This window comes from Chamaea fasciata, unplaced genomic scaffold (genome assembly GCF_029207755.1).
Source record: "Chamaea fasciata isolate MVZ Bird 193981 ecotype frontalis unplaced genomic scaffold, bChaFas1.0.hap1 SCAF_6, whole genome shotgun sequence".
Taxonomy (NCBI): Eukaryota; Metazoa; Chordata; class Aves; order Passeriformes; family Sylviidae; genus Chamaea; species Chamaea fasciata.
The window spans coordinates 57,392,209-57,406,323 of NW_027094091.1; the positions used below are offsets into that span (position 1 = coordinate 57,392,209).

Consider the following 14,115-nt stretch of genomic DNA (forward strand, 5'->3'; position numbering starts at 1 on the left):
GGAAGCGCATTGGACCGCGGGCGGCCGGCGGCGGGAGGAAGTGACGCCGCACGGTGCGGGTGTCATGGCGGCGCGGGCCGTGGCGGCGCGGAGGCCCTGGCAGCGCCTGCTTCCCGGTGCGTCCCCCCCGCTCCCCCTCTGTTCCCCCGAGCGGCCGCGGGGACGTCCGCGTGTCCGGGCTGTCTCGCCGCGCCGCCGATAACCCTGTCGTTCTCTCCCTTGCAGCGGCGCTGTGGGCGCGGCCGCGCCGCCTGCAGCATGAGGGGCAGGCTGAGCGCTCGGACCAGGTGAGGCTTCCCCGCCCTGCTGTCCCGCTGCTGCTCTCCGCAAGGCACCAGCGGTGGCTGGAAACGCCTTGCTCTGGTCGCTGTGCTCCTCAGAGCCCGAATCCATTGTAGAGAGCGCAGCGCAGAGAGGTCATCAGGCGCTGGGCGTTAAGGCCCCACGAATCTGTGTTTCCATATCTTAACTAGAGCCTGTTAAAGCTGCTGTCTCAGGATGTGGAGCCAGCGACAGGATAGGGAACAGTGCCCATAAACTAAAAACGCAGGGAGTTTCTTCTCAGTACGAGGAAGAACTTTACACTGAGGGTGGCAGAGCCCTGAAACAGCTGCCCGGGGAGGTCCTGGAGTCTCCCTCTCTGGAGACATTCCAACCCCACCTGGACATGTTCCTGTGTCACCTGCTCCAGGTGACCCTGCCTTGACAGAGGGTTGAACTGGATGGTCTCCAAAGGTCCCTTCCAACCCTGACTGTTCTGTGACTCTGTGAAAAGTGAAAAATCGCCTTTCATATCTTGTAAGAATTTGGTGCTGGGTGTATTCTGAAGTTTGAGGCTTTCAGTCCTTGGGAGGTATTTCTGAATCTCTCTCTTTAGAAAGTGTGTGAGCACACAGGAGCTTCCTCAGGCCATTTGCTTTGAAATTATTAAAAAAAAAATTTTTTTTTGGGACTATCTGTCAGAAGTACTTTTCTACCAGCTTCTGTAGATTTTGACTTTAAGTAGAAGGTGTAAGCACAATCTTACTGAATGTTTTAATAGAGTTGGTAGTGCCATTGTTACTAAAATATAAAAGGCTGTTTATTTGTCAGAAGTCTTTTAGGTTGCAAGGTACCAAGAAGTGAGTTAATAAAGTTACTGAAAAGCTTAAGTGGTGCACTAAATATCTCTTCTGGTTTCAAAACAAATATTGATCAAAGGATTAAAAGTAGCAAATGTTCTCTATTTTATTGTGAAGCTTACAGATGTTAATAATTCTCTGATTTCAGCCCATACAAATGGAGAACCCCTATAAAGACCCTCCAAAGAGATGTGTCTTATGTGGAATAAACGTGGACTATAAGAATGTGCAGGTGAGTTTGGAAATGGCTGTCCTTGCATGAAGGTAACTGCTTTGCAGTTTTTAAATGTGTGTGTAGGAAATAATAATTTAAAAAAATCTGTTTGTATGTGTAGGGGTTTAAAACTTAAAGAGTGAGAATGTGTGCAGGTTAAGGGCCAAATAATGTAGTTGTGCTAAAATGCTTCATCTACTAATCATGTGTGACAACTTTGCTGTTTAACAGATAGAGTCCTTGGTTACAATTCAGCTGCCACAAAGCATGGAAGTTATTCCATAGAAAGTACTCTCTAGCTCCAAGCTGTACTTTTTTCTTCAGGTAGAATTGAGTTTTGGAAAAACAGATGAGAAAATGAAAAAATACAGTGCAAGTAGTAACATAAAGCTCAAAAAAGAAAAGTTTTTAAACTGACTTTGATTTTTCTTCATTTTAAGTAGCTTCTTTCCCAGTTTGTTTCTCCATACACTGGCTCCATTTATGGCAGGCATATCACAGGTATGTGAAGTATTAAATTAAATCATGTGTGGCTTAATAATAATGGGGTTTGAGTCTAAGTAACTGTGCATCAGTAGTCTTTCTAAAATTAACCAGTCCTAACTCTATACATTTTGTAATAGTATTCCCCTGACTTAGTAGCCTGCATCAAGGAATTAAAATATCCCTTAATTGTATGTCTTTTGTATTTAGCAGTATAAGTACACATGCATTTTTCTAGGAAGGCTTAATCAAAGCTAAAGGGAATTGTCAGTAGCATACCTTTCACCCTCTAATGACATGCTTAGTGTTGAAAAGAATTCATCTCTTTAGGCTTGTGCAGCAAGAAACAGAAGGAAATTACAAAAGCCATTAAAAGAGCTCATGTATTTGGTAAGTATGATTTTGCTTTTGAGTTTTCTAACTCAAGGCTACTTTTCTACTAAGAACACTTCCCTCTCTTTTTTTACAGGATTTATGCCAGTTATGTTTAAGAACCCACAATTTCTCACAGACCCCAAGCTATGTAATATCAAGTATCCAGAGTGATATACTGTACAGAAATAAACAATAAAACTGTGTTTCATGTTTATATACTCGTTGGCTGGAAATGTGGTTTGCTGGCATCATGTGTGGTTGACTGAGGGATGGGTGTCACTCATTCTTTTATTTTTCTTCATGAAGTCTCTGAAAGTTACAGTCTGAAGGCAGGTTAAAGCAATAATAGAGACTGGCAGCTGTATGGACCCCTTCCTCTGCTCACCAGTCTTGCTAAAGCTCAGGTGGCTGTTGTTTCCCTTTCTGGGTTGTAAGATGGGGAGAAGTAAACAAGCACTGGTTTCCTGAGGATAAAAGAATGTATTTAATCTGTGGCAGTTCATGTAGACAGCTCATTCTGTTAGGTGTTCATTTGATGCTCTCTGCATCAGGAGGGCAGCACTGCTTCTTCACCAGCAGCGTGAACTTGTATCACTTTGAGGCAGTATGTGACATGTTTCTCTGACTGATAGTGTCCTGTAGCATAGTCTTTGAACCCTGAGAGAGAACAGACAGATGGAACTCTGGAAGGCAAAGTGAGGGAATGTCATCTTGGACTTGTCTTTATGCCGGACAGGATTTGTGCACTGGGGAAAAAAAATCCAACCTGCAAAAATGCCATGTTACACACATCCCTGCAGTGCAATAGATTGATACAGCACTGGAGTACACCAGGCAGCAGGTTTTGGTGTGGAGTCATCAGATCAGAAAGTAGGAGAGTGGGGATATTCATTAGCATCCCTGTGTTTTTCAAACATATCCTCATCTGTTTCAGTGCTACTCAGTGTAAGCTTCCTTTCCTGGTCACTGTCCTCTTGGTCTTGAAGTGGTTCTTGGTGAAGCTGCAATGATCTGGATTTCTTGAATGACTTTGAAACTGTTGTGGTGCCCCTGACTTTCCGCTTGTTTAGGTGCCTTGTTTCAGTTAAAGTGAAGTCTCTTTCGTCTACCATGAGAGTCAGTTTGTCCATGACATTAATATGATGGTCTATGTTACAGCAGTTCTCGGATATCTGTTGGCCTTTGAAGGAAACAATGCATGTCTGAAGTCCAGAATTGGGGAAAAACGTTTGCAGTGCCTGACAAAGGAGAACATTCTCATTTGGCTCTGCTGGGTGGTTTTTGTCTTCTCCTGAGGAAAGAAAAACAAAGCATTGCAGAACCTCTTGCACCACTGATGTTTTGGCTGCCTCAGGTTCAGAAGTGTTTTCTGCTTCTGCCACTTGAGTCAACTTTGGAGGGGCAAGGCTTGCATCACGGTTGGTTAACTTACCTGAAGTATTTAGTTGCTTTTTCTTCTTTATTTCTTCTTTCAATTGGCTCACCTCTGCTAACAGTTTCTCTACAGATCGTTCACTGACTTCTACTGTAATGCATATTTTCTGCAAGAAGAAGTGTGTGCTGATCAGATTAACAGTATTCACAGCAGCTGACTTTAAAATTGTTGCAAAATCATTAAAGGTGCTCATGGTTAAGTTGGACACAAAGTAGTAAAAAGCTTAAGTAGTGATTTGGAGGTGGATTTGTCAGATAACTTAAACCTTGTGTTGAATGAGGTGCAAGATGTTTCATTTGATCCCATCTAGGCGAAGGAGATCTAACAAACTACAGAAATTACTCCTCCAAGATAATCCTATTGTGAGAATTTATTCGTGGACTTGAAGATTGAACATTGTACTTTCATCAAATGGGAACTTAAATCCTCAGCTCTGAGACTCTAGTGTGCAGCACAGTAAATGGAACTTGGTGATCTTTCAGTTTGTCCATGTTTTGGACATGAGCTGTGTTTTCTCATGCAGTGCCAGATGTTGTAGCCCTTGGCTGCCTTGGTTTGTAGAACTGGTGGAGGTGAGGCAGGTATGCTCAGCTTACCTTCAGTTCCTCCTGCAAGGTGGCATACATCTCATTTATCTTATGAACCTCTTGTAGGGACCCATCTTCAAGGAAGAACTCTGACCTGTGGGCCAAGAGTAGAACTGCATAATTGCAAGTTAGTGATCCCAGTGCTTATTGAGTAGGAGCTTTAGTGAGTAAAGAAATGTTTTGAGCTTCAGTGCCAGGTGCCTGTGTTGAGACAGCTCCTGACAGAATATGGGACTGAATTAAAATTCAAGTATGGTGGAATGGTAAGTGACTTTAGAAAACAGGTCAACAAGTGAGCAAGCTATGGCTATAGCATTTGCAAAAGCACTTAAATGCTTTTATAGAAAGGTAAATGTATTTATGGTACAGGGAGGCTCCAGCTATCAGTAAATATGGTGGTTGTGTTGTACCTGTGTTGTCTCACAGCTCTCACAAAACCAGAGGATACACAGGAACCAGACACTGTTCTGTAACCTTGCTGCTCTGCCATGCCCAAGTTGGTCACCACCAAAGGGACTTTCTGGAAAAGACTTAAAATGCAGAAGAATGAAAACATGATCTATTAATATCCAAAGGTCTCTCTTTGAAAGTTAAATGTTCTTGACAATTCAGGGTCTGAGGGGAGGGTTACAGTATAGTTAATCCTTGCTAAATGTATTACATCACATACAGATGAGGCTAAAGGCAAACTCCAAGAGCAACCAGAAGCTGAGCAATGCCCATAATTTTTCCCGCTTTCTGCCTACAACACACTAATGCAACACTTGCTTGCTAAGCCTAGCCTATGAGCAGGATGTCTCTGAAGATAAAGTTAATACCCATTTAAATATTTTGATGAACACCATGTATGGTTGAAGACCTGTACACAAAACAATTTGATCAGGAGCAGCTTATATGTGAATAAACTGACAGTGTCTGCTTGGTGATGCTGGCACTACAGATAAAAAGGGCAGATCCAGAATAGAATTCCAGGGTAAGCCGTCAACTGGGCTCTGGCAACATAAAGAATTATCTTATTAAAAGTTTTAAGTTTAAAAGGTAAAATAAACAGTGTTACTGATTCAGTTGCAACAAAGTAGAGAAACTTCCAGCTTTTAGCACATGCTGTAGACATTACCCTTCCTGAGGCCGATGTAGGGCATGTTCCAATCTGTAAGTAGAACAACTTTCTGTCATCACACTAGAGGTTAAAAGGAGGAATACAAGCCCCTGATTTGATAGGTGCGACTGCAGGTTTTTATGAAGAACTCTTTCTCGGAATGTCATGGTCTGGTCTGTGTTACGTCTGAATTTGTACCATCCTATTACACTCTGCAGGCAGAAGAAAATTCACAGTTACTGTTGAATCATGGTGCCCCCGAGTGTCACACTGAAGCAAGCTTCATTCAGTGCAAAGTCATGACTGAATTATTTGCTAGTAGGTGCATAGTCAAGCAGTTAACCAACCAACTTGAAACCCTTAAAATTTCTAAGCCTAATTCCCATCTTCTTTTCTTCAAAACCATGTGTTGAATTGGTCTGTTTCTGAGCCTGTGTTCAAGCTGAAATTGCAAGCTGTCTTCTGTTTTGTTTGTTTCTTTTCAGCTTCTACTTTCCCCTTGTAAAACTTTGTTCTGTGGAAAAGACTTAAGTTTTTTTTTATGAAGTAGTCCTTAACCACTTGTACACTGACCTCAGCTGACCTTAAGGTGGAAATTGGTGCCATTCCTTTGAGATCCTTGAAGTGTTCACTTGAGAAATTAATAATTAAAAATAAAGTTGTGACACATACATAGGGAAGCCCTAGTCTTGCTAAACTGTTTTGTAAAGAGGAAAAGGATGTAGCTGCCTTGACCAGCACCATAAGGGGCTATAAAAGGTTTAAAATGAGAAAAGAAAAAACCTTGATGCAGGAGGTATCTAGAAGAGCCTCCAAAATATGAGTGAGCTCCTCAGAATGGTTTAGATTTGTAAATAAAATACCTTCTTACAGCCTGAGAGTATTTTCTTCAGGGCAAGTTCATTCAATTCTCCTGCGGAATTATAAAAGCTAGAAGAAAATTAGGACAATTAGAGGGGAAGAAATTGGAAACATAATTGGAAACGTAATTCTAGCATGCTGGGAATCATCTTTTTTTTTTTTTTTTTTTTTTTTAATTTTGAATTAATACTATTAAGGGTGAGGGATTAGAATGCATGGAATGCTTTTTTTCAGTGTGTTGACATTGTTCTGTAGTTTATGTGGTATCATAGCTCCCCAGAAGATGCAGTATGCTTTGTCTTTATTTCTATATCCATAGACAAAAAAGACATAAAGAACCAAAATAGGAATAACATAAGGCATTTTGCATCTGTAGTTCCAAGAGGTTGATACAACTACTATAGTTACAGCTGGGTGATTTTCTCAGGCAATGTAAGTTTAACTCTTGAAGAGTTCAAGTCAGGGTTAATTTTAACTTTTCAATATCTGCTTACTTAAGATTCTCACCTGAACAACTGGTAGCATGGAATATGCTTCTGTATGTCTGGAAAGAGAGAAGGTAATATTACTCTGGGTTCATCAGCTCAAGCTGTGTATTTTCCTGCATGCTATGATCAGCATGAAACTGATATGCATGAAGGACCAAGAAATAATTCTAGATAATTTCTTAAAATTGAATGCATTAACATAAAATAAGGTGAAGAAAAGAAATATTTTTAAAGTATGTTCTAATTAATTTTTTCAAATGTAAAGGGAACCACTTACATAAAATGCATTATTTGTATATTTTTCTACTTTCTCAATTGAAAAATCAAGCTGGGTACTTTATATTTTTCTCCTATTTGCTGGGTGCAGGAGTAGTGTGAAGGATTTCACTTGAGTTACTCAGTGTACATCCACTCCAATCACATCAAGAGGATAAGGAAAAATACATCTGGCATCTGCTTAGTGAAATTCTTAAGGAGCTTGCAGCCTTCACACACAGAATTTTATAAGCTCCAGATAAGGTAATAGATGCTAATACATTACAGTTCCCATCACTGATAGACCAAGCTTTTCCAGGGCAGCTGGAGTCTAGGACAGTTTGTGATGTAGCCAAGACAAAGGTCTAAACCTATGTATAGCCATATGTTATTTAATGTAACAAGGTATTTGGCAAAGAGTAGCCATGCAAGGAACTAAGAACTATTATTTATTTTCAATTACTGTGTTAGCTGCAGTAAAATTGTAAATTTTTAGCAGTTAAAATGTTACAAAATAACCCTTCCATGCGTTTTTAGTTGTTTGGTTGGGTTTTTTTACATCACCGGAGCCTGTAGGATTTTGGAGCTTTTGATCTTGCCATGGAGTTTTGACTGCTGTCCCTCAAAACTGAAAGCTGTCCTTTACTGCCCAAGACCATGCAGGCTATGAAAAATGCAGACACACTAACCAATTGTATAAACAACTTCGACATCATCCATTTGTGAGTCTGTAATGCTGTTCTTGGCTTCACCTTTCACATCTCCAAGGAGAAAACCTTCCTTTAGAGGGGAAGAAGAAGAAAAAAATCACATTAACAATAGCACTGAACAGACACTCCTGCTCTCCTCAGCACTGGTGTGGCCTCGCCCCTGTCAGTTTTGGGTAAGAAAAATACAAAGCTGTTAGAAAGTGTCCAAAGGAGGGCTGCAAAGTTGGTGGGGAGGGTCTAGAGGGGAAACCACAGCAGGAGTGGCTGAGGTCAGCCTGGAGGAGAGTGAGGAGAGACCTCATTGCAGTCTACAGCTGCCTCAGGAGGACAGACACTGATCTCTTTCCCTCCGCCGACCGTGACAGGATTCGAGCGAACGGCATGAAGCTGAGTTGGGGGAGGTTTAGGTAGGATATCAGGAAAAGGCTCTTCCCCCAGAGGGTGTATGGGCAGTGGAACGGGCTCCGCTGGGAAGTGGTTACAGCACCAAAGCCTGGCACAGTTCAAGAAGCGTTTGGACAGCACTTTCACCGGCTCGTGGTGAGATTCTTGGGGTGTCCTGTGCGGGGCCAAAAGTTGGACTGCGTGATTCTTGTGGGTCCCTTCCAACTCAGCATATTCTATCATGATTTTCTCTCTGAGTGTAAGTGCTGTCTTCAGGAGAGGAAAAATGCTGTCAAAACGAACTTTTTCTATTTTTTTTTTAACAGAGTGGATTCTGACTCATTTTTCAATACTAGCCCGCAGTTAGGAAAAAAAAAAATCCCCAGCGCGGCAGTGCTGTGTGCTGGTGGGTTTGCGGTGCCTCCCGCGTTCACTGAGCCCGAGCTGCCCGCCGAGGCTGGCGCCGGGCGGCCCGGCCAGCGCCGCGCTCGGCCCAGGGCGGACACGGCGCCGCAGCCGCCGCTCGCCCCGTTCGGACACGGCACAGCCACGTTTCTCCGCCGCTCGCACACAAAGCCATTCCCGGTGCGGCGGGGCGGGACAGCCCCGAGCCCGGGCGCTCTCCCGGCAGGGCAGGGCCGGGCAGGGGAGGCCCGGCGGCAGCGCGGCCGCGGCGGGGGCGGCCCGCCCCTCCCTCCTCTCCCCCCGGCCCGGGCCTCCCGCGGCACCCACCGTGTCCGAGTCGGTGCTGAGGTGCTGGAAGGCGAGGGCGCCGAACACGAAGCCCGAGAGCAGGGCCGAGGTGCTCTCGCCCTCCATGCCGGCAATGGCGGGAGGGCGCGGGCGGGCGGGAGCCCCCAGCGGCCGCCGGCGGTAGCGCCGCGCCCGGGCCCGGCCCGCCGCATCCCGGCCCACAGCGAGCGCGGCCCCGCGGCCGGGCCCGGCGGCTCTCCTCAGCCGCTAAATGCGGAGCTGGGAAAGACCTTCTCAAGAGAGGGTGTTCTCTGGTGTTTGAGCTTTGTCTGCTTACGAGAAGGGAGATTTAATCGGTGAAACAGTCACAGAATCAATTCTGTTGTCAAAGACCTCGGAGATCCTCAAACCCGAGCCGTGGCTGAACACCACAGTGTCAACCAGACCATGGCGCTGAGTACCGAGTTCAGTCTTTCCATAAACACCTTCAGGGACAGTGACTCCACCACCTCCCTGGGCTTCCCATTCCGATGCCTAATCACCACTTCTGTGAGGAAGTTCTTCCTAATGTTCAACATAAACCTCCCATGGTGCAGCTTAAGACCGTAAGATAGCAGCTAACAAGCAAACTCTGAGTGATGTCCATGTGTTAGAAATATAAATTGGTAGAATCGTCTTTTTAAGGTTTAGGATTGGACATGCTTCAGTGGTCTCCCCCGGGGGAGACTAATAAGGTTTGCGAAGAAGCATGCCAATCGGTACTGGATACAAAGAATGCAGAATTTAGGGGCAGTTCAGCGGTTTGTCCCGAGGATGAATCAAGATGTCCTGTCCTCAGCCATTGCTCCCAATCTGCTGCCTGCAAGCTCTGGGACGAAGGGCAGGATCTGTGCTGATGGAAGCCCCTCACTGAGCTGCACTGCGAGCTTTAGTTTGATGCTTTCACCAAAACATCAGCATTTAAACCGAGCTGCCGGGCCCACATCGTCCCACTGGGAGTGTGGGTGGAGCAAGCTGTGCTCCCGTCTCCGGAGTTGGAGGATTGTGTCATGCCAGCCTGCAACATGAAAAGGCATGGATGGCACTGGCTGAGCTCCCGTCCATACCGAGGCTGTGCCTTTCGAAACACGGCATGCGGTTGTGAGTATGTATGGAGGTGCACTGCGCTCTTTGTGGGGAGAAATCTTCTGAGTTAATAACCTAATAAAATGTGATAAGGATGTAATAAAATGATAATGCTAAATAATGATCTGACGGCAGTAAATTGTACCACTTCTTCCTCAGATATAGACTGTTTGCAGAATGCGTTTTGTATTTTTTGATTTGTCGCATCTTACTTCTTTTTAATACTTGCAGTAACATTTTTTCCCTGTTCTAGCAAGTGTTTCTGACATATTAGCTGGAAGAAAGCCTTAGAAAACAATTTCAGGAAGGTAGAGTTACAAGTGATGACATTCTTTGAAATGTGATCAGAGATCGGGTCGAAAGGCCGCAGGAGTTTTACTCCTTTACTTCAGGAGAGCAAATGTTTGATTTCATCCCTCATCAGGACTATGGGTAAATACATTCTTAGCCTTAGATGTTAATTTCCTGACTCTTGAAACACGATGTATGGACCTGTGGTCTTTCAAGAGGTATTTCCATGCTTTTTAGGTCTCACACATGTATTTTAGGTTGCATGTAAAATTAATATTTTCATTGCAGTTTCTTTTCCCTTTTTTTTTTTTTTTTTTTTTTTTTTTTTTTTTTTTTAAGATTTAAAAGGAGAATGGTTAGTTCTGGCATATTTACATTTAAACAAAATTCTTTAAGTGTTATTTACAATACATGTGAATGTTGCCAGTATTTAGAAGGGAAAAAACTGTTGTGATTCTTAACTACTGTTACAGTGGTGAGAGAGACCAGGTAAGACTTTCATTTCTCAGCACACTCATAAATGATCTAGATCTCTGAATAAAGGGATGACAAGTCTCTGGGTGGTACAGAATGATGGACAAGGCTGAAGGCAAAGAGCTTGCATGCATTTCTTGCAATGCAGACCATGTGTATTAAACAAATGGGTATCAAGTGCAACACATCTGAAGGGATATATTACAACAAATGATTCCATTATGGACCATGTTGCTGTGGTAGAGGCAACAAGAACAGATGATATGACAGGAAAAAATAACTTTCTGTATTTGTTGAATTTATCTTGTGTGGAAACAATAATGCTTCTGTGGTCATAACTAAATATGTTACAGTCATCCTAATGAGTGATACAGTAGTTAGGGATGCATCTTCAGTGTTTTCATAATTGTCTGTTGATGGCCAAAGATAAAGCATAACTAGCACAATCTTACTGTGGTCAGATATAAACACACTCCTGCTTGGTGGCATAGATGGAACCTGTAGAGACCTAAAGAGCAGCAGATATAGCTCAGTTAGAGTGAGAATGCAGAGGAGCATGTATTTGCACTTCAGTGCATGAAGAGTGTGTTTTCCATGAACAAATATTGCACCTGACACTGCTTACCATGCAATAGGTGATCTCTAAGGTTATTCTGGCCTTTTGGAGGATTTTCCACAAGTAAAGCATGAACCTCAGCCATAATAAATGTCGAAACAAAACAATCAGAGAATATTTCAGCCTTGAGTAGCAATCAGGTAAGGAGTTTGATAAATGTGGGGTTGAAACATTGAGAAGACATAAGCGAAACTAAACAAAGGCTTTTTGTTGTTGTTACAGCTGGTTAAAGTTTAGTTGAAAAAGAGATGTTCTTAGTAGTTTTCATTGTGAGTACACTTATCAGAATTACTGGGGTGTAGAATGTTCTGATCAGTGCTGTCTGAAGACTTTCTTATCCCGCAAAACATAATCCTGGTATCCCTGGATGTGAGGTGATGCTGCTAAATCAGCCCAGGTTTGCTGTCTGACTCTGTGTCAGTGACTTACAAGCTTTTCTAAATAGGTCAGTCTGCTTTTTAGCATGGCAAAACTCACAGAGAAGTACCAGGGAGCCCTACAACTGGAGTCACAAGAATAATTTTAGCAATAGTAACACCTTCATGTGCCTAATGGCAATGTCAGGATGTACTTCTGTACACTGGATGCAAGCAGCTTTTGACAGTGTTGCTACTCCAAACAGGTAAAAATTATACCCTGTATATTTCCTGTAAAAAGGATCAAGTTGACCTTGATTGACAGTCATGATCATTATCGTTTTCCTCAGGTAGAAATACCTCTTTCTTAAGCCTTAGGGAGTGTGTAACTTCAGCATCTGAAGCACCACCTGGCTGAAACTGATGTGCCAGTGCTGCTTTGGAGCAGTATCTGCTGGGGGCACTTGATGTTTGGGTGGTCTGATAAGAAAGGCCTTCCATGAAGGGCAGGCTGCAAACATCCCCTGACATCCCCTCGGAGGCACTGGAATGGTTAGTGTTGGACAGGAAGGAAGCAGACCTGAAAAGAGTGGTTGCCAAAATTTCTGTGACAGTGTGATTCCTTCTTTTTGAAGACCATGGCAAGTGTTATTTCCAGGCTGTGTTCCCCCTGTGTATCAGAGAGACGGCAAAACCATCCATAGTGGCACTTATTGAAAGCTGTCACCTCCCACTGCAGTTTTTTGTCTGTTCACAGTGAATATGAACCTGCTTAAAAGCTGACTGCTGTATAACCACTGCTGTGCAGGAAAGGGCTGTTTATAACTGATTTAACCCTTCCATGTAAGGCACCACAGATAGACACAGGTCAGTGTTGTGTTTGCTTCTTCTTGCACTGAAAAAATAAATGGGTCGTAATTCCGGTTCCCTCCGACAACTGGCAGTTAGGCAATAGGCAATGTTTTGCAATATGAAATTAGTAGAATGACCTCAAGGGATCTAGAAACATAGAGTAGGCAGCTGATGCCTGTTTCATCTCCTTGTCATTTCCTTAGGAGACCAGGAATTGTTTCAAGTGAATTTCTTATGCTTGGGGTGTCAATTTGAGAGTCGTTAAATTTAAGGGAGCTTTGCTTTTGGATTCCTCCTCTGTCACCCACATCACTTTCTTCTAAGTTGGATTCCATTCTCCCAAATGGACAGAGAGTTTTGCACATTTTCTGGTGGCTTTTCCTGACATACGGGTTACTTCATCATAAAAAAGTACTTGTGGTTATTTGGTATAAATTTATCATCTGTTATTTACTGGACCTTACAAATGAGTGCTACATTCTGTTGCTGCAAGTTTATTTGAATTATTTGCAATACCTTCCCACTTCCAGATAAAGCCTCTCTCACAGCTTCAAAGCAGATGTGATTGCAGCAGGCTGGCTGTTGGTAGGAGGGACAAAAAGGGCAGAAGAATGGCATGCAGAATCTCTGTTTAGTCAGTGGATGGCACAACTAATTCTGAAAGAAATTATTTTGCTAAGGAAATGTATGTAGCCACATTACATACTGTAGTTATTCAGCTTAGTGTTGGATGCATATTTATTCACATTAGATTTTAACAAAAATGAAATTTCATGGCTCTTCTGAAGAAATAATTATAATAATAACAACAACAACAATAATAAATCAGTTATTGTGATAGTGTGAAAAAAGCTATGCCAAATTTCTGACCAAAAAATATGAAGCTATGTTATGAATAGCCTGGAGAAATAAAAGATTTCCTTTCTTCTTCACATCATGAGCAAGTTCATTACCTTAATTCAGGGCAGAGGTAAAATTCAAATCCATATACACTTCTATAGTAGTCTCAAGTGCTTTGGAGTTAAGACATACAGTCCTTAGACCACCATGTCTCAGTTCTTTTTATGCTCATGGTCTCAAGAGCAGAAAGATTCTTTAAAAGCTTTGGCAGCCACTTTTGGCAGAAATTCAACAAGATTGAACTCCTTGGTCATGATTGGACAAGTTCCAGTACTCAGGGGCATTCCTTAGTGGGTTTTGGGACAATTTTCCATCAAATTAGAATTTTTATTCCTTACTGTTAATAGGTAGATGTGTAGAATCTCCTTGATTTTGAATTCGTTCCCAGTTTGAGTGGTTAAGGTGGAGGCTTTATTATTTGTGTGTTTGATTGCTTCTTTTTCTCTCCAAACCACATGACATCAATGGTAACAGAATAGTAAGAACATCGAAATGGTTTTCATTATTTTGGGAGGTACAAAGTGATAAGGCAAAGAATAAGTGTAAGAAGAGCCTTGGCCATATAGATCTTGTAGTACCTTTGGGCTGGATGGTTTGACCACCTCAATAGAGAGGCTACTAGAAACTCTTCAGTTCTTTCTTTGTATGGTTTCACAGGATGAAAAACAACTCTCTCTTACCCAGGAGAGGAAACTTCTTCCTCCCACCCAGCTAGGGAAGTCTGTCTTCCTCTCTATGCTTTTTAGAAATGATCTGTCTTGTGTGCCTAAACTTACTGCTGAGGCATCCCACCAAG

General features: G+C 42.8%; 2 protein-coding genes across 2 annotated transcripts; one reads left to right on the plus strand and one right to left on the minus strand.

Annotated features, from left to right (window-relative positions):
• The first annotated feature begins 40 nt into the window (after positions 1-40).
• On the plus strand, positions 41-2,407 carry MRPS18C (mitochondrial ribosomal protein S18C). Its single transcript, XM_066186481.1, has 6 exons — positions 41-116; positions 226-287; positions 1,270-1,353; positions 1,779-1,836; positions 2,149-2,208; positions 2,288-2,407. Exons 1-6 carry the CDS (start codon positions 65-67, stop codon positions 2,362-2,364), a joined length of 393 nt encoding a protein of 130 aa, XP_066042578.1. The 5' UTR covers positions 41-64; the 3' UTR covers positions 2,365-2,407.
• ABRAXAS1 (abraxas 1, BRCA1 A complex subunit) lies at positions 2,184-8,847 on the minus strand. Its single transcript, XM_066186480.1, has 9 exons — positions 8,745-8,847; positions 7,608-7,698; positions 6,683-6,719; positions 6,178-6,244; positions 5,333-5,526; positions 4,626-4,745; positions 4,225-4,309; positions 3,626-3,734; positions 2,184-3,484 (listed from the first exon to the last, which is right to left on the minus strand). The coding sequence occupies exons 1-9, from the start codon at positions 8,829-8,831 to the stop codon at positions 3,057-3,059; spliced, it is 1,218 nt and encodes a 405-aa protein (XP_066042577.1). The 5' UTR covers positions 8,832-8,847; the 3' UTR covers positions 2,184-3,056.
• Positions 8,848-14,115: the final 5,268 nt, after the last annotated feature.